The 24,563-nt window shown below is 54.7% G+C and overlaps 1 protein-coding gene across 15 annotated transcripts in view; it reads right to left on the reverse strand.

Moving 5' to 3' along the window:
- Positions 1 to 24,563, reverse strand: part of MAD1L1 (mitotic arrest deficient 1 like 1) — a 425,682-nt gene that overhangs the window by 330,176 nt on the left and 70,943 nt on the right. For 11 of the 15 annotated variants that reach the window (XM_055115663.2, XM_008973147.5, XM_055115667.2 and 8 more), the window contains one exon: positions 10,629 to 10,715. The exons of 3 other annotated variants lie outside the window; for them this stretch is intronic. In XM_055115663.2, coding sequence (XP_054971638.1) covers positions 10,629 to 10,715 — 87 coding nt within the window. Of the gene's footprint in view, positions 1 to 10,628; positions 10,716 to 22,761; positions 23,049 to 24,563 lie in introns of those variants that run through there. One more of the 15 variants, XM_055115668.2, reaches the window with a different exon arrangement.

Genomic DNA, 24,563 nt, shown 5'->3' on the forward strand with positions numbered 1-24,563 from the left:
TGCACATACCCTTCAAAGAAACCCATTGAGGGTGGAACTGACCCTAATACAAATGAGGAAAGAAAGGCTCGGGGGTCAAGTGAGCAGGACCCAGTGACAGAGACCACAGACCCCACTCCTGCAAACAACGCTGCCATTCCCTGAGCACCTGCTTGATGTCGGGAACTTCTGAAATCTTCAATTCTCCACTCATCTTGCAAAGCAAGAGTCCTGGACCTGATTTTCCAGATGAAAAGCAGGACAGGCAAGGAGAACACCTCTCAGCTGGAGTCAACATGCATCGGAGAGGCCCAAGGTCCCAGCAGGACAGGCGGTCTTCCTCCTCAGCAGACGCCCCGGCACCGGCACCGAGGCCAGAGGCGAGGAGGAAGAGCAGGCGAGGCTGCCTCAGCCTCACCCTCCTGTGTGGCCAGCCCACCCAGACAGGGCGAGGACTGTGAGGAGGGCCCAACCCCCAGGAAGCACCCCACACCATGGCCACAGCCTAAGCCCTGGCTGCCACGGGGAGCACACGGCCCGACCCCCTGAGCCAGCAATGTACTCTCAGCCAACCCATGGGAGCACCCTCCCCGCACCCCCACCCCACCCTAGCTCACGGGACCACCCTCCCTCTGAGCTCACAGGCTGCAGTCCAGGGCTTGCCAAGGCGGGAGCGCTGCCGGCCCCAGGTCGCACACTGAGATGCCCCCCACCCTCAGCAGTGAAGGTGACTCCCCCAGCCATGCCCCCAGGGCCATAGCCCTGAGCTCTGTGTCCTGCCTCTGGTCTCAGGAGGAACCAGACACTACCAACGGCCCAGCACCCTGAGAGTATGGAAAATACAACACTCATGCTGGGAGAAGCTGCCAGGGGCTGGGGCCAAAGGCAGACTGCTGAGAACTCCACAGCCACAGAGGACACCCGCCGCTCTCCTTCAAGGCTGTTGGGGGAGGAAGCGGGGCTTTGGCAGACCCCCGTCCAGATGGCTCCAGCAGGGGCCAGTGTGAGGGGCTCTGCGTGGAGAGGCCAGCTGCAGCTCGGACCACACTTCCCCCGACCCTCGAGGCTAAGGTTTTGTGGGTGATTTAGGCCTGAGATGATAAAAAACAATTTTATGCCTAAAAATATTAAAAAGTAACAATACAGATCAGAAAAATCCATGCTCTAGGCTTCACTCCACCAAGTAGAGTCTCTTTCCCCCCGCAGGCCTCAGTTTCCCTGTTTTTATGGTCTACTATCTGGACCCCCCCAGTCCCTGCCCTGCTCCACTGCAGCACAGCATGCCATAGGCCAGGTGGCCAGGCTTCCAAAGCCCTCAACTACTTCCCTGCAGGACGTGCATCCTTCTGTGACCTGTGCTTGGCTCAAGATCACCCACACAGCGTCCAAGCCCAGATGGCCACTGCAGACGCCTCTCCCAAGGCCTCCTACTCTTGTCAATCCTTGGTGGCTTCCTCTGGGCCCTCCCCAGGCCAGTGTCCCAGAGGCAAAGGCTCAGCCACATTCATCAGTGCCCAAACGTAAAACAGTGACTCCAGCACCCCTCCAGCAGCCCCTGTCCGCCCTGCACATGTTCTTACACAGGACCTTCAAAGGACCCTGAAGGGTGAAGGGTGCCGGTGCCACCCTCCACGCCTCAGAATCGGAGAGTGCACCAGGGCCGAATGGCCCTCCGAGGCCCTGGCCGCAGCCGCAGCCGCAAAGCCGGGAGCAAGAGGCCAACCAGGGCAGGGACGCCGAGTGACCAGGGAGAAGGGAGAAAAGAAGCCAGGCATCCCTGGCTTAGCCACTTCCAAGATGAAGAGCCTCGTCTGCCTTAGACATTTCCTCCAAAAGAAGAGCCATGGGTGTGGGTGGGAGCCGGCCCCGCATCCCAGCACGAGGCCAGGCCCCCGCCAGGAGAAACCCCAAGGAGCAACCAGGCCTCCGTGCCCAACCTCGGCTGGAAAGCAATGCTGATGGCAGTTGCCTTCCCCCAGTCCCTGCATGCCAGAAAGGGCGGCTCCATGGCCCTGGGACCCACTGGCTTCTGGAACAATCTCCTATGGCAACTGCCACAGAACTAAACACTCAGAAAGTGATTGCATTTGGGATGAAATTTTTTTCTAGTGCTTGAATAAAAGGGGGAGTTTCACATTTCATCCACTTCCACATCCCTTAACAATAAAAACTTATTTAAAAAGCCATGAATATGTAAATGCCATTTTAAATATGGAAATGCAAAACATTCAGGGAAACAGTCTGGGTGTGAAATATTAACGGCAGCTCATCTTGCTGAAAGAAGCAACACAAGCTGGCTAAAGCAGCAGGCGGAGGCACCCCGGACAGACCCCAGAGCCCAGCGGCAGCGGACGCTGGACCCGGCCCAGTCATGAAGGAGCGTGTGCTCACCTTGCGGGCTCTGCCTGGGGAGGGAACAGGTTCAGACACCCACCTAGAGCAGGGCCAGCCTTGCCAAAGCCTGCCTGCATCCTACAGGGCCACCCAGTGCCCCACCATGGAGGCCCCTCCAAGCAGGCAGACACCGCGTGCTGCGGGGCACAGCCATGACACCCGACCATGCCTGCTAATGACCCAGGCTTTCCCCTGGAGCCAGGATGGGCTGGACCCCCTCTCAGGAGAGATGGGGCTCGATCTCAGGCCCAGCAGCCAGCTGCAGCCTGAAACATGATGGTGCCTCAGACAGGCCCCCAGACCATACTGGGGGGCCACAGAGAACCCGGCATTGGCAGGATGGGCACCAGGTCTATGTCCCCCAACCCGGGACTTCACTAGCCCTGATCAGGAAAGGACTGGAGGAACAAGAAGGCACCGCATGAGGGAGGGAGGCCCCGAGACAGACGCCCGCTCACCCAGACATCTCCATGCCATGCCCCCCTTCTCTCTCTCCCTCTAATTGGCCACGAAATGTACAGGCCTGGTACCCACCCACCCCCGCTGAGGAGGCCCCACGAGGAGGTTCTAAGCTGAGCACAGAGGAGCGGGCGGCTGCACATGCCACAGGCACCATCTCACGTCCAAGTCTGGGCACTGCAGGCAGGTGCCGCACAGACAGCCTGGGGAAGGCCCAGCCCCTCCACATGGCCTGGCTCCCGGGACAGGTGCCGCCAAGTCCTCTTTTCCTACTAAAGTCCCAGTGGAGAAGAGAGGGGGACTGGGAACCAAAAGGACAGGCAGAGGCCACCAGCCAGGCCAGGGTCGCCGGGGCAGCCATCACCGGCCAGCAGGTGGACCGCAGAGCCGTGAGCACAGAATGGGCCTGCTCCCCTGTCACCTTGAGCAGCGCACTCTGGGGCACCTGACTCACTGAGGGATCCATGTTCAAGTGCACGGTGCCAGACCCCAGGCACAGGGATGTCCCTCACATTTCCCCAAAAACCCGCTCACTGGGCCTATCCTACAGACAGACAACTGACTCACGAGAGAGACGGCTTTCCAAAGGGCCCACACTAGCCAAACTAACCCGAGCAGCCTTCGCCAAAGAACAAGGCAGGCACGTGCCAGCATCTGCACTGGAACCACCACAGGAAAGCAGATGCCATCAAGGGCCCCGTTCTAGAGACAGACAAGGAGCCTCAAAAGGCTGTCCCCTGGTGCAGGGCTGGGTTGGGGGCTGAGGCCTCTATGGCGCAGGTGCACTGTGCGTCCCAGGCATGGTCCGGGGCTGCGGGAGAAACTCTTGGGACCAGCCCCACATGGGACGCACAAGGGGCAGAGGGGGACAGGAGCAGGATACAGACAGATCACGCAGGTTCTCTGCTGCCGGACGGAGCGCCCCAGCTGCCACTGAGCCCACAGTGAAGGGCACGGTGCCACCCAGAGCTCCTGGCGCGTGCCCTGCCACAGCCCTGGACCAGACAGGCATGGCAGGCTGCCACCATGGAATACATGGAGACAGACCATTAGACTCAGACTGATTCCACACCTTCTGCCAAAGCCCATTTACATCGAGTGGCGCCAAAGCCGAATGGACACGACAAGGCCTCTGGCCATGTCAAACCCCAGGGGCCCCCTTATGCAGAGAGCAGGTGGTCAGGTTGAGCATGAGACTTGCTGGGAACACATGGCTCAGGCCATGGTCAGTTCAAGGGCAGGCCAGAACTGGCCATCCCGACGTGCTCTCTCACCCACACTGATCCACGGCAAATTCCGTCACCTTGACCTCCCAGATGCCCCCACCGCCTAACCCGTCTGATCATCACCACTGGCCACACACAGGAGACATCCTGCCCCACAGAGTCCCCTGGAAAACTTACCCCTGCCATGCCCTGAAGGCTCCCAGAAATTGTACTTTCCCATTACCTCAAAAAGTGACAGCAGGACACGGTGCCAGTGATGACAAGGACTAGCTAAAAACCTGCACCCTGAGCCAGCACCGTCCACAGGCTCCATAGAGGCGACTGCACTGAGCCTCAAAACCCCAACGGGAGTCACCATCACCAGAAAGACTCGCTCGGAGAGCCACTCCTGGTAGAGCCAAATGCAAACACAGGCCCCCGGAGCCTGGGTCAGTGGTGGCTTCTCCAGCGGGAGGCCCCTCAAGTGCAAGAGGGGAACAGCCCAGCCACCGTGGATCTCGTATGCCTTGCTGGTCTCTGGATGACTCAAGTGCACCATAATTCAGATGCCAGGTGACAAGGCCTTGTTACGTCCTTGAGAGGACGGCCTAACCACCTGGGACCAACAGCAGGAAAGACTCATAACTAGTAAACTGATCTTCACTCACTCTTGGGAGGTGACAGAAACCTGAGGCAGGAAGAGGCTCAGAAAAGCACCGTCTGTGACAGAAAACATGGTGATATCCACTCATCACACCCAATGACTCTCGAGTCCCTTATGCTTGACAAGGGCCTGACTCCTCCTGACGCTGCCCAGGCCCCTGATGGCAGCAGTAGATGAAACAGGCCAGGCCCAGGCACCGGGAAGCACCACACGGCCAGGTGCTCCAGGACATGCCAGCCTGGTGGCTTCAGGCCAAGGGCTCTTCTGCCTTGAGGCAGCAAGGTGGGATCTTCAAAACAAACTGCGGCGATCACAGCCCAGGCTGGAATGCACTAATGGGAAAGCCGATGCACAGAGGGGAGGCAGGGGAGGCCAGGGCAGACCCCAACATGAAGAGCTCCATCTGCATCCACGCCCCTCAGGGGCTCCCCTCTGTGGACTTCTCAGCCGGCTCTACCTTAAGTCAGCATCAAGGAGGATGTCTGGGGCTTCAAACAGGCAAAGCAGCACCAGGCAGGATCCATGACCCAGGGTCTCTGCTGAGGCAGAGAAGCAAGGCCAAAGCCGAGACGGCAGCCACACAACGTGTCCCGCAGGGACCCAGGAGCCACCTGCAAACACATCCCACAGAGCTCTGGAGACCCACAGGCCTGGACGCACGTCCTGCTTTCACCACCTCCCAGCTGTTTAGCCCAGGGCTCAAGTTCCTCCCCTGCAAAAGAGGGAATCATAAGAGCTTCCAGCTGGGAGCGTCTGTGAGGCTCAAGTGAGAGGCTGCACATGAAGCGCAGCGCAGCGCATGGTGAGGGCAGATGCGAGATAAACACTGACTGCTCTCAGCATCCCCATCGTCATTCATCGCTGGGATTACAGATGATACACCTGAACCCTGGAGCCCTCACAGGGTCCTGAGAGGCCCTGCTCCCGCCACCAGCCCTCTCCAAAGCACGGCCTTATTTCCAGCACAGCAGAGAAACCGCCAAGAGCACGGCCCCACGCATCCCCGCCCGAGCTTCCCAGTCCTTTTCTTCAAGAGCCCTCAGAGCACGTTGGCCTATTCCACTCCAGATCTGAAAGATGACAGCACGGCCACGGGCTGGGCCACAATGGACTGCAGCCTCCTGTCCCGGCTCTACCCACGGCAGAGCTGGGGACGGCAGAGCGGGGGACGCCAGGCAGAGGGGTGCTTGGGTCCCTAAGGGCCAAGGAGACTAAGAGGGCCCGGAAAGGGAAGGGAGGCTACAGGGCAGCCCCGGGTGCCCTGTGTGAAGTGTGAGAAGAGGGCACACCAGATCCACCCACTGATTCTGAACAGCATGCCCTGTCCTCAGCCCCATAACCAGGAGGTCCATTCTCAGATTCAAAGAGCCGAAACAAGGCTTGAGCGTAAACCAGGCCAGGCTCCCCTACATTGCCATGAAACTCCTGCTCCAAGGTAAAGAGGCCCAGGATCTCTGACAGGCTCTGCTCACACCAGTGACCAATGACGCCCCATCTGTCCACGGCTAAAGGAAGGGAGAAACACACAGGAGGCAAGGTTTGGTGGTCCTGACCCAACTCCCAGGCTGAAATGCACTCAAGCACCACACCCTCCTAGAGCGCCTTACGGCCAGTGCCCTGTAGGCTGCCCCGCTGCCCACTGAGAGCCCTGCCTGCCCCCGGCTCCACAGCCAGCCCCGGACCCTTCGTCACAGCACCACGTCCCGGGGACTGCCGAGAGCTGCTGCACCAGGCACGTTATCAACGTCATCCCGCTGAATCCTCAAGCAGCCCCACAGACACTCTCTCTGCTGTAAGACAGGAATTCCGGTGCAGCACCTGAGCAAACCCGCATAAAGCTAACAACCAGGCTCCTCACAACCCTGGAAAGCAGTAAGTCCTACACTGAGAGTTCCAGAAGCTTCTTGCCTCTACCAACTCCAGCCCCAAGACCAGAATGCAGCACAGGTGCCACCGTGGGGCTTCCAGCCTCCAGTCCTAAGAGCGCAGAAACATTCAGACAGAAACTTCAGTCCAGCTCACAGCAGCGTTTGGAACTGTGCTTCACCAGTAAAAGGGGTCAAAACCATAGCTCAATGCTAGGAAAATTCCTTCTTGCTCCAGGCTGGTTGGTGGCCCAGCAGCTAAATCCGAGATATGGTGTCATTTTCTCTTCCTCAAACAAGGGAGGCAATGGCTTCCGGCTCGGCATCTGCTCACTGCGGGATGATCTGTTTCCTGCACCAGGTTGCACGGCAAGTTGACATCAGACCCTCCCTGGGCTGCCTTCCCTGCCTCGGAACTCCTCTGGGTGGGAGAGCTCCAGGCTCCTCCCTGAAACAGGCTGGAATGCTACTGCAGTAACTATGGAGAGAAACTGAGGCAAACTTTAAAAAGGCAGCAACGGCAGGAACTCCGCAGAGGAGCCCGACACACAGGACCTGCTGAGGTACCTGCTGGCTTCTGGCTTCACGGACGTGGACATGTGTCATGTTGGTGAAAGGAACACCGAGTCACCAAGACAGCGATTGTGGGAAGGGCGCTCTGTTCCGCACATCAGATCAGCAGAGAAGGAAAGTTACACAACACCCAGGAAGTGCATCAAGACTGCGTGGTGTAGGCTGCTCACAGCGGCACACTACACCGGCTGATAGGCAACATTCATCTTCTAAAAGCCAAGCTCCTGAAAACAGGCACACGAATGACCCAGCCGTCACTTCAGAAGCTCGGCCTGAGGCACCAGCATTCCGAGATGCTGCCACATGAGCTACCCCAGCGGCACCGTCACAGCAGCACTGCCTGGAAGAGGGAGCACCGGGCACTGGGCTACGAGGAACGGGGCACCGCCTGGAAGAGGGAGCACCGGGCACTGGGCTACGAGGAACGGGGCACCGCCTGGAAGAGGGAGCACCGGGCACTGGGCTACGAGGAACGGGGCACCGCCTGGAAGAGGGAGCACCGGGCACTGGGCTACGAGGAACGGGGCACCGCCTGGAAGAGGGAGCACCGGGCACTGGGCTACGAGGAACGGGGCACCGCCTGGAAGAGGGAGCACCGGGCACTGGGCTACGAGGAACGGGGCTCCGCCTGGAAGAGGGAGCACCGGGCACTGGGCTACGAGGAACAAGGCTCCGCCTGGAAGAGGGAGCACCGGGCACTGGGCTACGAGGAACAAGGCTCCGCCTGGAAGAGGGAGCACCGGGCACTGGGCTACGAGGAACGGGGCAGTGGAGCCGCACCCTGAGAAGCTCCTCAGATGGCGAGAACAGCGTTCCCTACCAGGGAAAGATGGACACGGCCAACATACTCGGTAAAAACTGCAGAGGAGAACATGCGTGGCCACGAGCACGTGCCCGCTGGTCCGCACAGACGAGGGAAAATGCCCAGCAGCTGCTCTCATGTCCCGTGACCTCAGCTGGACCAGGGGCTCTGTTCTTCAGTGACTACAAGCTACTTTCAATGAGAAACAAACAAAAGTGACTTTAAAATGAGGCCCGCCTGGCAAAGCCCTCGGGGATCTGGGCCACCGTGGCCTCCCATCTTCTGCCATGCCGCCTCCTTCACGCTCATCTGAATTTCTGTCCGACTGCCTGTAAGAGACTTGTAGAAATGTGCTCAGCTGTTCAACCGTGCGAGGCTCCCTGACCCCGCCACGGCAGGCCGCGACAAACACGGTGTCCCGCCACAGAAGACAGCAGCAGCCCAGAGGCCAGAACGCAAGCACCAAGGTCACGACGGGACTCATCCACACCTCAGTGGCCACTGCCAGCGCTGCCTGTCCTAGGGTCTGCCTCCTTCCTGGGCCTTGGAAGTGCACAAAAGGGCCGGGCACTCAGCGTCACCAGGCCCCAGAAAGCCTTGGTCGGGAAGTGTCCACCCACCAGCAAGCAGCACTGAGACCCGGGGACGGCTCAGTGCCCAGGCGCAGTTCAGGAGGCTCAGACCTCACAGCAACCCAGTCGTTACTGCCAGTACCTTTCAGCTCACAGAGATGAAGAGAGGACCAGGTGCCTGCCCAAGTCACATGACCAGCAAGGAGCAGACCAGCCGCCCCCCAGGCCCTGCAGGCAAGAGGGACCGGGAGCTCCAACCTCACGCCCAGAGGCCTCCTGCGCCTCTCCACTGCCCCATCTCAGGGAAGCGTCTCCAGCGCTCCTGGCGACGGGTGACCAGCGCCATCTGGAGCCTGCACCTTGGCTAAAGAAGCCCACACAGTAAGCCACATGTGGGACAGAAGCCAGCATACAGACACACACATGAAAGCAAGCTGGAAACGCTTGTGAGAACCCAGGATTTCAGGGCAGCTTCTCCCTTTGGCCTCCCAGACCAGCGCAGTACTGAGGACCTCGTCTCACCCCCAAGACCCCATTTCACAGAACAGGACGGAGGACCAAGCACGTCCATGGGATGCCCCAAGACTCACCCTTCCCCAGGGCGGGTGCTCCAGCTCTCAGAGAGAGCCCACAGGTCCTGAGAGGCCAGCCACAGCTGAGGTTGTGAGGACCACCTGCCCACTGTAGAGGCTGCTCCCTGAGACAGAGACCCCATTCCCAAACCAATCCCCCCATCGGCTCAATCCACATCTCTGACCACAGCGAAGGCAATATGGGCAGCATGCAGATGCGAATGTTCCCTTCCGTGTGGCCCTGGACACAGAGATGGGCCTGCTGCTGCTGGTCAAGGCAAATAATTTTAGGAAGCACCTCCCTGTTTGGTGGGAGAAAAGTACAGGCAACTTGCCTTTCCTTTAATAGTTCATTCTGTTTCATTTCCAAAGTAAACTGATGAGGATCGCCTGGTAAAATGTGAACGCTTTAACTTCAAATCACTTTTAACGCCCGTTTCATCTGACAGCAGCTTTGAAAGCAAAAGGCAATCTTTATCATTTGAGGTTTTTCAGTAAATTCATGTGATTATGTCCAACACAACCAGATGCTTCTAAAAGCCAATTTTCAAAGTGACATCAGCCCCCAAAATAAGAAACCTCCTTCTGGCTATTAATAAATTATTAAAACACTCTCTCCACAGGAGGACGAGGCTGAGCTTGATCATCAATGGCAAACAGGTGAGCTTCAGGCCCTCCGCACAGACCCACGGCCTGGTCAGCCGTGCAGGGCGCAGAGCTCCCCTGGGGCCCCGTTGCACGGCCCTTCCCTCTGCCGCAAGCCCACCCCACTGCCCACCAGCCCCACAGGTTCCACCGGACGGGGTTCAGTCCCTCATGGTAGCTCCATCTTCTGGTCAGGGGCAGGCATAAGACCCCTTTTTAGCCAAGGAGGCATAAGGGGCCCTTGCTGGCAGTGGGGGTCCTAGGAAATGCTTCCTTGTACAGAAAAGATCCAAAAAAGAGGCCTCTCATTTCCGCCTCTGGGTGTGATGCCGGAGCCTGGATGGCCCCTCACAGCCACGAGCGAAACCAGAGAAGAGCCGGGCTGTGGGATAAGAAGAAACACATATCTGATCGTCATCCCAGGTTCCCTGAAGCCCTTGGGACTTCCTGAGTGACGGGCATGTCTCTTGGTATTCATAGTGAGCCCCTTCCAATCACGCCTGCATTCATGCTGACGTGAAGACTCAGGGTGGGCCCGCTAGTGACCGACGGGCTGGTTCCCAAGACCACATGAGGCCCCACCCTGCTGGGAAGACGAGAACCCTCCTGATCCAAGGAGGGACCCCACAACAGAAGGCCAACCCCCAGACCCCATGGCAGTTTAGCACATTGTCAGAACGATGGACGGTGGTGCCTCAGTGGAGGCTCACAGCACACGGTGGAAACATGGGGCAAACCCTTCCCTCAAATCCCTGCTCCCCCATCTCCTCCCAGACCAGGGCCAACCACATGATGAAGGACAGCCATCCCCCAAGAGCCAGGGGGCACACACTCTCACGCGCCCCTAACTCTCCAAAGCAAACGCATCCCCACAAGCACCCTGGGCGGCCAGGTCTACCTGCTGGTGACGGCGCTGTTCTTGTCCTTCAAGGCAAGCTCCCTCTGCTGCAGCTCAACCACGAATCTGGAAAGGTCTTCTGGAGTCCTGCAGGATAAACAAGGCACACTCAGTTCCAGCTGTCCCCCAGAAGTAAACCTGATTCTGCACACAAAACAGAAGGCCAAAAGCAACCTCTGTAGCTGATGCTCTGGGACCCAGGATGTGTGAACTCCGGGGACCCAGGTCCAGGGCAGCATGCACGCACTACAGCCTGGGGTCAACCACAGCCCCCACCCCTATGCAACGCCGGGGAGATGACCTTAGAAAGCCCCGATTTTACTTCACCTGTAGAAACAGAGACACCACCTGACAGTGTCACTCTTCAGAGGCAACGAAATCAGGTTTAAAAAGCGCCCACCAGGCCCCTGGCACAGGGGAGGTCTCAGCGAGTTTTCAGTTCCTTTCCTCACCTCTCCTTCAGACGACCCACATATAACAACAAGAGTAAAATCAGCGATCTCCAGGTGTAGCGCTTTCTACTTTCCAGGACGATTCCAGATTGTCTCAGGGAATGCCCCAGCAACCCTGTTGTTCACCGTTTCCATTTTTTAAACGAGGAAACTCAGACTCCAATGTGAAACAGCCGCTTCAAAGTTCAAAGTGCACCCCGATGATCAGCAACAGCTGAGCTCGGCCCGAGCCACATCCTCTAACTCGACGCTGGGACTCCGGAGGACACAGCAAGGATCTGAGCCATGCATGCAAAGTTACGCCAGTGGTGTGTGAGCGTTCCCAGCCTCACAACCTGGGGCACAAAGCCAAGGCTCCCTGGCTAGACTGACCCAGCGGCATGTGAGCTCAAGCCCGAGGACCCATCCTTGTTCTTCTCTTCACCTGTCATGGACCAAGCGCAGGTCCACATAGAAAGCAGGCGCTGGCAATGCTGTGAGAGCCCCACCCAGCCCCACTCAGGGAGCCCACACTGTACCACTGAATGAGCAACGGGGACCCCGACATTGGCCAAGGAGGCTACCTGCACCCCTGGAAGGAGAGGTCCCAGTCACTCTGTCAGCCAGGCCCCCAGAGCAGCCTCGGGTGGATCCCGGGCACACCCTCCCAGCAGCCTGCCCGGGAGCTCCTCTCTGCGAGTCAGCCACGGCCACGGAGAGGCACACTGCAACCACGGACCCCTAACAGAAGCCATCCTGTTGCCTAAAACGCGCACGCTGCAAACCTCACGCACTGGGCCCGACCAGACTCCGCCCTGAGACAGCCACTGACCTTTCCTGTCACTTGAGCACTCTACCCATGGGCCCCCGAAACCCTGCATCAGCTCATCCAGTGCTCACACAGCCCCTCCCCTGGTCTTCCAGCACCCAGCTCCTCCTCCAAACAGAGGAAGGGCCACTTCCTTACAGTGTCTCTGGCCACCTCCACGCCCCTCGCCATCCCATGCCTGTTTTGCACGGCACAGAGGACAGCTGGAGCCCGCCTTGCCCAGCATTAGTTTGGTGTTTCTGGAGTGTCTTCCATCACTGGAACAAAGCTACCAAGAGCCTGTGAGCAGATGTCCTGCGGCCTGGCCCAGGCCCTGAGCCCTCACACACACCCAGGGCCGGTCATAAGCCCTCTCTCTGACCACAGCCAATTCACACAGAGCACACCACGGCCTTCTCCCTTCCACGTCCCCCAGAGAGGCCTCCTCTGCCCACCCAAAGAACAGGCCCCTTGCTGAACATCTAGTGGGGACAGCGATGGGTGCAGAAGGAGTAGCTGGCACCGGGGAGACCCCATCTGTCCTCACACACACAGGCAAACCGGGGTTAGAAAGCAGCTCCGTGGAAAAACCATTTATGACTGAAAGATCTTGGAAGAGAAACTGAACTCTAGGACAGAGATGAAAGGTGCAGCTGGCGTTGAACGCCGTGACCATTCTCTCCAGTTTCCCAAAGCTTCCAACCTCAGGGAGTTAAAAATATCAGTACGAAAGTAAGGAAACCTTTCCAAGCCAAGAGATATTTTTTCTGAAACATTTGAATGAGATATTTAAGTTGTTTTGCATTAATCAATGGGGCTTGTAAATTTTCACTAACTCAGTGCAAAGAATTTATTTACAACAAATAAATAAAAATCGCATATATCCACATCTGCAACGGCGCCTCCCAGCCCCTGTGCCCAGAACCAGCGGCAGGTGGGGTGGTCACAGGCGGCAGGCTACAGGCTCCACCTACACAGCCAAGACCACCCCGCCTCACACCCCTCAGGGACCTCACATGTCACCGGACCTGAAACAGCAGGAGGCCAGTGGAGAGGCATTTGGCAGGCAGTACCAGGCCCCAGGGTTCTCCCAGCTGGGATGGTTCTCTCTCACCAGAGGGCACACTGCCTGCCACCTCCCTCTGTGGGGAAGCCTCCCTGCAGCCTGCAGAGCAGGAGGCAGGGTCGGGAGCATTTGACACCGATTTAGAAACAAGCTTCTTGCCCCAAGGTACGAACCCACCCAGCAAAGCTGGGAGCTGGGGTAAGATCTCAGAGGGCCAGGCTCTGCTAACCATGTTCTGCGATTCCCAGTGATGCCAAGACCATGATAAATGCAACCATTTAGCAATGAGGGGGGAAATGGGAGTGGTTCAAATCAACTGAAAAGTGACAGTGACAGAGCCCTCTTCTGAAGTGCTGGGTGCCCACAGATGGCACACGCACCAGGCAGTCTCCTACGTCACCCAGGAAGGCCTCTGTCTCATGTCATGGGGTCAACGCCTCATTCTGGCACTGATGGGCCACAGGAGAAACCTGAGTACTCTGGAGCCCCGGGGCATCCATCTCCATCACCCAAGGAGCAGGCTGGCTCTCCACATTCCCACCGACTCTGCAGGAGGCTGCTTCCGGGTGGCTCCCCTGCACGCTCCTCCTTGCCTGAGGTGGGTGTGACCTGGAGTTGTCCTGCCCCAGGCAGGAACAGAGAGCATGGCTTGCCCTGAGGCAGAAGGCTGGCGCCTGAGGCGGATGGTCCCACACAGACCCCAGCCCTCGGGAGCACTGACACGCGATGGGCTCTCAGCCTGGATACTTGCTGGCCACATCCCTAGGCCCCCAGATCCCTGCTGGCTCTCAGTCCCCATGCGACCAGGCCCCCATCATAGGGAGGACTGAAGCTGCAGGGCTTGCTATTCCAGAGCCCTCCAACCACAGGGGCAGCCGTGCCCAACACCTCCCACGGGCAGAAGCCGCTGGAGGGCACAGGGGCACCAGAAGGAATTCCTCCCTTCGCAGCCTCTTGCGCTGAAAAACCCGCAGTCACTACTTTGGCTAAACCAAGCCTCATGAGCCCTGTCTGGCCATTCTTGCTCATGACCAGGGTTCAGCTTCCACTCAAAAGCACAAGCACAGTGAGCTCGATGACAGCCTTCAAGAACGTCACACGGGACCAGTCTACTCTACTTGCAGAGACAGAGGGAAGGCCAGGACATCCTTAAAGGAAAAGGAGATGGACCCGTGGGAGAAAACCTGGGTCTCAGCCCCAGCCCTGACCCCTCCAGGCTCAACTCCCTACCTGCTCGGCTGGGCTTCCTAAGGCTCACTTCCAAAACCCTACGGCACAGGTACAGTGCACTGCTATCACCTGACAATCCCTATGCCGTTAACTTTATGGATGTGGAAGGGACAGGGAGGATGTTTTCAGGGTGTGCAATCCAAGCCCATTTTCACACTGGCATTGGGAGGCCGGGAGAGGACATGCACCCTGGAGGCGGTGTCTGGATGTCGCCGTGGACATGAGGAGAAAACACTTCAAGTACAATCATCAACCAGCATGTTAAAAGTTGTGAAATTTTGTATACCCTTTGTTCGGCAGTGTCAATCAAAAGAAAATGTGTTCCCCATATACAAAAATCAACTGGAGATGGATTACAGGCTGAAACCTAAGACCCAAAAATATAAAAATACTAAAGAAAACAAGGAAAACACTTCAGGACATTGGTCTAGGCAAAGATTTTATAGCTAAGACCTCCAAAGCACAGGCAACAAAAACAAAAATAGACAAATGGGACTACATCAAAGTAAAAAGCTTCTGCCCATCCAAGAAAACAATCAACAGAGTGAAGAGACAGCCTCTTGAATGCAGGAAAATATCTGTCAACTCTTCGGCCAATAAGGGACTAACATCCAAAATACAACTCAAAAGAAACTCAAATAACAACAATTAAAAAAACATAAATAATCCCACGAAAAAGTAGGCAAAGGACACAAAGAGACATTTCTCAAAGGATGACATGCAAATGGCCAACAGGTATATGAAAAAATGTTCAACATCACTAATCATCAGGGGAATTGCAAATCAAAACCACAATGAGATACCACCTTACCTCAGCTTAAAATGGCTAATAAAAAGACCAAAAAACACACAGACAGATGCTGGTGAGGATGCAGAGGAAAGGGAACTCTCAGCAGCTGTTGGAAGGAATGTAAATTAGTACCACCGCTATGGAACCCAGTATGGAGATTTCTCAAAAAGCTGAAAACAGAACACCACCACATGATCCAGCAATCCCACCACTGGGTATTTACTCAAAGGAAATCACTGTATCAAAAAGATACCTGCATTCCCATGTTTATCACAGCAAAGATGGCAAAGATACGGAATTAACCTGTGTCCATCGACAGAGGAATGGATAAAGAAAACGGGGATGTACACACAGTGGAATGCTATCCGGCCGTAAGAAAGAACAAGAGCTGGGCCGAGCGCGGGGGCTCACGCCTGTAATCCCACCGCTTTGGGAGGCCGAGGCAGGTGGATCACGAGGTCAGGAGTTCGAGACCAGCCCGGCCAACATGGTGAAACTCCATCTCTACTAAAAATACAAAAATTAGCCAGGCGTGGTGGCACACGCCTGTAATCCCAGCTACTCAGGAGGCTGAGGCAGGAGAATCACTTGAACCAGGGAGTCAGAGGTTGTAGTGAGCCAAGATGACGCCACTGCACTCCAGCCTGGCAACAGAGCAAGACTCTGTCTCAAAAAAAAAGAAAGAATGAGAGCCTGTCATTTGTAACAACGTGGCTGGAATGGGAGGTGACCGTGTCAGGTGAAACCACCAGGAACAGAAAGAAACTGCACGTCTTCACTCATGGGAGCTGTGGAAATTCACCTCCTAAAAGCAGAGAGTAGAATGACAGGAACTAGTGGATTGAAAGGTCTGGGTGAGTGGAACTGCAGATGAAGAGAGTTGAGTTAATGGGTACGAACGTACAGTTAGATGAAAGGTATAAATTCAGTTGTTCCACAGAAGAGGAGGGTGACTGGAGTTAACAGTGTATTGTATAATTCAAAGTAGCTAGAACAGAACCAGAATTTTTCCCAATACGTGGAAATGATAAATACTCAAAGTGATGGTTACCCCAAATACCCTAAACTTGCCCATTCCACATTCTGTGCACGTAAGAAAACATCACAGGTACTCCATAAATATGTAAAATATTATGTATAAAAATAAATAAATGGTAAATAAATAAATAAAATAAAATGGGCTCTCTGGGGATGAAGTGTATGAGCTTTAGTTAGTGGAAACAGGATGGGTTTAAGGCAATGGTTTCAAAGCACTCCATATCAGAAAAAGAAAAGACGAAATGGTTTTGCCAACATGTGGACATTTCTGAGGCCACGAAGGAGGTCCCATCAAGAACAAGGTGGAATCCGATCAAACGGGTCAGGAGGTCACCTCCTGAACTCTACAGGAAGCATTCCGGCGCCCTCTTCTCGTATTAACAGCAGCCTGTGGAGAAGGACGGAGGCCATCATCTGGAGTAAAGGACATACCCTTGAACCAGGCGGGGCAGGGAGGAGGAGCCCAGGAGGCTCTGGGCACGCGGAGGAGTCCACAGGGGTGGACTGTGAGCTCTCAGAGAGGCTTGCACGGAGAAGCAGCACGGGAGCCGGAGAGCCGCTCCTCCGGCATGGGGCTTCTGTGGCCTGGCAAGAAGCCTTGCTACCTGAGGAAGACTGGACCCTCCAAAAGGACGAGGCTAAGAGAGCGAGCAAAGGGGGGTCCCCAGGCCTGACCTGCTGACCTGCCACGCTCTTCCAAGAGGACATCCTGAGGAAACCCAAGACAAGCACCACACCTGGCCAAGGTGGCATCCTGCCACCGTGTTGGGATGTTTTTAATTGTGGTAAAATACACTTAACATAAAATATACCATCTTAACCATTTTTAAGTCCCCAGTTCTGTCGTGTTGAGCATATTCACGTTATTGGGCAACCAGCACCACACCTATCCCCAGAACTCTTAATTTTGCAAAACTGAAACCCTGTCCCATTAAACAGGAACTCCCACAGCCCCTCTGCTCCCAGCCCCGGCCACCTCCATACTACTTTCCGTCTCTACAAATGCGACCACTCCAGCCACATGAGTGGAGCCGTACAGCATTTCTCTGTGACGGGCTCACTCTACTTGGCATCACGTCCTCAAGGCTCATCCATGTTACAGCATGTGGCAGACTCTCCTTCCTTTTGAAGGCTGAGTAATACTCCATTGTGTGGCTACACAACGTTTATCCACTCACCCGTCGGTGGACACCTGGGCTGCTTTCACCTTTTGGCTGTTGTGAATAATGCTGCTAGGAACATGGGTGTGCCAATGTCTGTTCCAAACGCTGCTTTTAATGATCTCGGGTGGATACACAGAAGCGGCACTGACGGAGCATCCCCTTTTCGGTTTTTCCGAGAACCACCACAGGCTGTTTTCCACGGTGGCTGCACCAACTTACTTTCTCCAGCTCATAGTTTTTAATTTTAAAAAAAGCTCAACAATAAAAAAATAAGCAAGTCCTCATAGCCATAACATTGAGCACTGAACACCCATTAAAGCTGATGCTGGGCAAAAAGGTGGTCAGGCAGTTGCTGCAAAAAGCGCAGGACACGAGGATGTGCTCGGCTCTAACCAGGACAGTGGGCGCATGGTTTCACAGCGCGTGTGTCGAGGGGAGCGGGCGCACGGTTTCACGGCGTGTGTGTCGAGGGGAGCGGGCGCACGGTTTCACGGCGCGTGTGTCGAGGGGAGCGGGCGCACGGTTTCACGGCGCGTGTGGCGAGGGGAGCGGGCGCACGGTTTCACGGCGCGTGTGGCGAGGGGAGCGGGCGCACGGTTTCACGGCGCGTGTGGCGAGGGGAGCGGGCGCACGGTTTCACGGCGCGTGTGGCGAGGGGAGCGGGCGCATGGTTTCACGGCGCGTGTGGCAAGGGCAGTGGATGCATGGTTTCACGGTGCGTGGCGTCATGAGGTCGGGCTAATGGCATGGACCACCTGCACCAGAGTCATCTGAGGCAACTCCAGCCTGCCCCACCCCACCCCACCCCACTGAATCAAGACCCCTGAAGGCGGGGCTTAGGGGCTGCACACAAACTCCCTGGTGATTCTTACACACAACTACTTCCGGAACTACCGATCATCTGCATAAATAGAGAGGGGAGGCTGGGCGCGCAGTGGCTCACGCCTATAATGCCAGCACTTTGGGAGGCCGAGGCAGGCGGATCACCTGAGGTCAGGAGCTCAAGACCAGCCTGGCCAACATGGTGAAACCCCGTCTCTACTAAAAATACAAAAAATTAGCCGGGTGCAGTGGCAGGTGCCTGTAATCCCACCTACTCGGGAGGCTGAGGCAGGAGAATTGCTTGAACCCGGGAGGTGGAGGTTACAGTGAGCTGAGACCACAGTATTGCCCTCCAGCCTGCGCAACAAGAGCAAGACTCCATCTCAAAAAAAAAAAAAAAGAAAGAAAGAAAGAAAAGGAAAAGAAAAGAAAAGAAAAGAAATAGGGGAAAGTCTAAGCAGAAAATAACCCTACAGCCTTCTGGGCAAGTTACCAAAGGCAATTCTTTATGTCACCAGGATGCCACCCACCACACGTGTGACAGAGAAAACACTGCCTGCGGTTCTCTGTCAATGTGAAGGACAAATATTAGGTTACAGAATTTGGTCCAAGTCTAAAAGAAGAATCCTACAAATGTCATCACAAGAATTCTGGAAACTCGAACACCTGAAACTGCATGACAGCTTTGGCTACTACGTAGGACAAGGTTATGAACTTTTGATCATTTGATATGTACTGGAACATCTTCAAAAGAGTGCTAAGTACTACAATGTTTTAAGAATAGAAATCAATAGTAAGAAGGCGACGGGAACACTGTTGTGGGGAGGCCCGGCTCCACTGACCACTCCAGGAGGGCAGGTCACTGTGATCAGGAAGCGGTAATGACGGAACAAATCCCAGCACTCAGAGGGCTCCTCCCCTTCATGTTACCATTTGAGCTCGCCACCGTGCAAGTCCACACCTCACATGCGTAAGAACCCGCAGAAACTAAGAGACTGAGAAGAGAAAAGCAGCACAGCATGCTCCCGACACGGAAGACGCTGCCCTTCTAGGAGGAGTGGGAGAGCCAGTCCCCTACAGTCTCTGCTCAGTGCAGCACAGGCCCAGGGCCCTGGGACACAGGGCAGAGGGTGTCTGAAAGAGGAGGGCAGACACCTCCCGAGAAGCCCTGGGACTCAGGAACCCGGCTTGTGCCTGTGGGAAGAGAGGGCTGGAGCTCCACCACCACTGGCTGTCACGAGCTCCACACAAGAACAGAGGAAAGTTCTTGAAGAGCTGTTGAACCATGAAGGGTTACTAAACAATTGCAGCCTTCGCCACATATCAAATCCAAGACCAGAGCCCCAACACCTCCAACTGGCAGGAAGAGTGTTTATTTTCCAGAAGCCTCCTGACCTGTGTGTGGTTAAAGCTACTCAGAGATGTTTACCAAGGGTGCTCTGGGGATTAGCTAAGGGCTCGTAACCAGGAGGAGCCGTGCCAAGTATCACTACGGTCTAAGAATAACTCCCGACAGTCCATTCTGAAACCCGCACTTCACCAACTACAAAGTGGAAGGCATTCAGAGGCCTCAGGAGCCTCAGCTCGGAGATGACACGGCAGTGACAGTTCCAACTGCAGTCCAAGCTGTGACATCTGCTGCTGAACACGCAGGCTTCAGCTGCGAAGCCTTTTAAATTCTAACTGGTGGGTTTTCAAGGGGAAGAAAGTCTTTTTGTTCTATCTGCAGCTGAATTTTGACTCAAGCCCAGCTGCACGCAGAGCGGCAGAGGGCTGTGGGGAGTCCGGCCCACTGCTTTCTTTCCGAGGCGAGAGCAGCTCCAGCCTAAGCCACAGCTATTTTGGGGCTAATAGCAGATGTTGGGGCTCTAGCTGAAGCCCAAAGTGCCAGTTTCACCGAGTCTGAAAAACTGGAGACCCAGAGGACTCCGAGGTGGAAAATGAATGAAACAGCAACAGCCATCAAACTAATTAGCAAACAAGACACCTCAAGCTTTCAAAGAATAGAAATCCACAGGGCCTAGGACCACAGTCCAAAACTGCTGAAGCTGGGGCTCCAGCCAGAGCCCTGCGGAAGGCAGGGAACACAACCCAAGCGACACAGGCTGTCTCTGCAGGGCTTGTTTTCCAAAAAGTATGCAGAAATAGGAATAAAATACATTAGACAGCAAAACCTCAGTGCTACAAACCAAAGGACAATCGGCATTCACAAATGCAAAGTCACAAGGGCAACAGGGCGTCATGTCAGCCAGATTTTTCTGGCTGATGCACCACAATTGTGTGGAAAGGTGGGGTCGCCAGGTTGGGAGAGATGCATGGCCCCAGAACATGGGAGGAGCAGCTGGTGTTTTCCTAAAGACAGGGGACTAATGCCATGCTGTGCGGCACCCGGCCCTGGGTCAGGTTCTGCAGGAGCCACCTGCCTGAGGCTGTACCTGCTGCACCTGCTGCACCCAGCCTGAGGCCACTAGGCTGGAGCTCAGACTCTCTGGTCACAAGATCAGAGGAACCCCAGGTCGGGGGACTCACACGGGGCACCAGTCCCTCTCACCAAGAGCCTGGGCTGCTCCGTGACACCCTGGCCACATGGCAGACGATGCCACTCACACTCTTCCCAGCAGACAGAGGGAAGGTCACTCTTACCCCATGGAAAGGGACCCAGGCAAGGTGTGGTTTCAGGCCTGGCTGCTCCACCACTACTCTCCAGCCCCATCCATAAGCCCAAAGGCCCATGCAGCAGCAAACCCTCGTCACGCTGTGACTCCCACAGGGAGCAACCACCTTCCTACAGGGATGTGGGTCCCACACACTGCCTGTGCAGGACAGGGGTGCAGGAGACATCTGCTTCTCCACATCACTGCCTCAAAACCTCCCACAACGGGAGCCACATTCCCACCTCAGGTCCTCTGCACAGCCCTCTTCCACAACACCGCACCCCTAGATGCCTGCGTGGCCTGCCCCCTCTTCACTTGTTTGAGTCTTCAATGGAATGTCACCTGAGCCCTGGCTCCTGGCCGCTCCTCCTGGTGCTCTCCTCCTTCACAGAACACCACCAGCTGAGATCCTGCATCTTTCTACCTGCTTATTTAGTGTCTTTCCCCCTCCACTGGAATGCAGGCTCCAGAAAGGCATGGGACTGTTTTTTATTTTGTTCTGTTTTTTCCACTGGCCCAATATACTTTTCAATAAATATTAAGAGAATGAGCAAAAAAAATCGTATCATTCCAGAACAGTAACTATCCGACTAAATGCTACGCAAGTCATTCTACTGAACTCAGACCACTGGATTAAAAGTTCGGTATAACAGGTTAAATGTCGTAGTCTATCCATACAATGGAACTTGTGTAAGAGGAAAAAAACACATCTTTTCCTATATTAACATGAAAGATCACCAAAAAGGCATTGCTAAATACAGACACAAGAAGCAGACTATAAGTATGCTATGCTACCGTGTGCAGAAAAGTCAAAACCTGCATGGCTGTGTTGATTCATTTTTGCACAAAAGAAGTCTGGCCGGGCGCAGTGGCTCATGCCTGTAATCCCAGCACTTTGGGAGGCAGAGGTGGGTGGATCACTTGAGCCCAGGAATTTCAGACCAGCCTAGGCAACATGGTAAAACCCCGTCTCTGCAAAAAAAAATACAAAAAATTAGCCAGGCCTGGTTGGGAGTGCCTATAGTCCCAGCTACTCAGGATGCTGAGGCGGGAGGATCTCTTGAGCCTGGGAGGCAGAGGCTACAGTGAGCTATGATCACGCACTGCACTCCAGCCTGGGTGACAGACAGAATGATACCCTGTCTCAAAAAAAAAAAAAAAATCTAAAAGATAAACATGAAAATAACAATGGCCTCCTGCTGGAGAACAAGAACATGGCAGGAGGCTTGCCACTGGACCCTTTTTTTTTTTTTTTTTTTTTTTTTTTTTGAGACATAGTCTCACTCTGTGGCCCAGGCTGGAGTGCAGTGGCGCAATCTTGGCTCACTGAAAGCTCCGCCTCCTGGGTTCACACCATTCTCCTGCCTCAGCCTCCCGAGTGGCTGGGACTACAGGCGCCCGCCACCACGCCCAGCTAATTTTTTTGTATTTTTAGTAAAGACGGGGTTTCACTGTGTTAGCCAGGATGGTCTCGATCTCCTGACCTCGTGATCTGCCCACTTCGGCCTCCCAAAGTGCTGGGATTACAGGCGTGAGCCACCGCCCCCAGCCTATTTTTTTTTCTTTTTTGAGACAGAGGCTCGCTCTGTCACCCACGCTGGAGTGCAGTGACATGACCTCAGCTCACTGGAATCTCTGCCCCCCAGGTTCCAGCAATTCTCCTGCCTCAGCCTCCAGAGTAGCTGGGATTACAGGCACCCACTACCATGCCAGGCTAGCCACTGGATACTTTTTGAATGTTTTCAATATTCTGTACCAAGAAAATACAATAGCTGTTCAATAAGTAATTTTCAAAGCCTAGTATTGCGACCTTATATTGCAGAATCAGGTACTACGTAAAAATTTTATAAAAAGAAAAATAATTCCCACAACAAATTAATGCAGAGAAAATCTAATTATAAACATTTGTAACAAAACAATTCTATCATTCCTAACTGACGCTCAGCTATGCATAACAACGCAAATAATTGGCACTATAAATGGGGCAGCAATATATCACTGCAAGGTTTCCTACCCAGAATCATCAAGACGGTAATGGAGCCCCTGCCCCTCCCCCTCCCTCTCCCCTTCCCCTCCCCCTCCCCTTCCCCCCCTTCCCCCTCCCCCTCCCTCTCCCCTTTGCACGCTCTACCTCTGATGCCGAGCCGAGGCTGGACTGTACTGCCGCCATCTCGACTCACTGCAACCTCCTTGCCTGATTCTCCTGCCTCAGCCTGCCAAGTGCCTGGGATTGCAGGCGCGCGCCGCCACGCCTGACTGGTTTTCGTATTTTTTGGTGGAGACGGGGTTTCGCTGTGTTGGCCAGGCTGGTCTCCAGCTCCTGACAGCGAGTGATCTGCCAGCCTCAGCCTCCCAAGGTGCCGGGATTGCAGACAGAGTCTCACTCACTCAGTGCTCAGTGTTGCCCAGGCTGGAGTGCAGTGGCGTGATCTCGGCTCGCTACAACCTTCACCTGCCAGCCGCCTGACTTGGCCTCCCAAAGTGCTGAGATTGCAGCCTCTGCCCGGCCGCAACCCCATCTAGGAAGTGAGGAGCGTCTCTGACTGGCCGCCCATCGTGTGGGATGTGAGGAGCCCCTCTGCCCGACCGCCCAGTCTGGGAATTGAGGAGCGCCTCTTCCCGGCCGACATCCCGTCTAGGAAGTGAGGAGCGTCTCTGCCCGGCCGCCCATCGTCTGGGATGTGGGGAGCGCCTCTGCCCTGCCGCCCCGTCGGAGATGTGAAGAGTGCCTCTGCCTGGCCGCAACCCCATCTGGGAACTGAGGAGTGTCTCTGTCCCGCCGCCACCCCGTCTGGGAGGTGAGGAGCGTCTCTGACCAGCAGCCCCGTCTGAGAAGTGAGGAGCCCCTCCGCCCAGCAGCCGCCCAGTCTGGGAAGTGAGGAGCCCCTCTGCCAGGCAGCCGCCCCGTCTGGGAGGTGTACCCAATAGCTCATTGAGAACAGGCCATGATGACGATGGCAGTTTTGTCGAATAGAAAAGGGGGAAATGTGGGGAAAAGAAAGAGAGATCAGATTGTTACTGTGTCTGTGTAGAAAGAAGTAGACGTGGGAGACTCCATTTTGTTCTGTACTAAGAAAAATTCTTCTGCCTTGGGATGCTGTTAATCTATAACCTTACCCCCAACCCTGTGCTCTCTGAAACGTGCTGTGTCCACTCAGGGTTAAATGGATTAAGAGCAGTGCAAGATGTGCTTTGTTAAACAGATGCTTGAAGGCAGCATGCTCGTTAAGAGTCATCACCACTCCCTAATCTCAAGTACCCAGGGACACAAACACTGCGGAAGGCGGCAGGGCCCTCTGCCTAGGAAAACCAGAGACCTTTGTTCACGTGTTTATCTGCTGACCTTCCCTCCACTATTGTCCTATGACCCTGCCAAATCCCCCTCTGTGAGAAACACCCAAGAATGATCAATAAATACTAAAAAAAAAAAAAAAAAAAACCAACTTAAAGGGGTAAATGATATCTTTAAAAAAAATCCATTAAAAGAGAAAAACACAAAGAATAAAAATAAAGTTATCTATAATCCACCACTCACAAAAAAAAAAAAAAAAGACCGTAATGGATCCCAGAAGTTGGCTAAGTGAGGAATCAAATGATGCGTTTATCTCAAACATTTCAACTTAAAACAGAAAAACACACAATTATCTTTCAAGCTGCAAACTTTTTCTTCGAACATGAGTCCATTAATTGGAGTTTCGTCTTTTTTTTTTTTTTTTTTTGCATGAACCATGTCCACGACACACCGCTCATGATTGTTAGCTTTGTTTCTTTAAAGTGGATCCCTGTCATCTTCCTAGACCTTACAACTTTTCCTCTTAATCTTTCACTATTTGCTTTATTCAGTAGCAACTTTTTAGCAATTTTCCTGTGGGACTTTCCAAAGCATTCAGCTTTGTCTTCACAGAAACATTGCTCTACAAATAATTATTTTTC

The sequence above is a fragment of the Pan paniscus genome, chromosome 6 (assembly GCF_029289425.2).
Source record: "Pan paniscus chromosome 6, NHGRI_mPanPan1-v2.0_pri, whole genome shotgun sequence".
Lineage (NCBI taxonomy): Eukaryota > Metazoa > Chordata > Mammalia > Primates > Hominidae > Pan > Pan paniscus.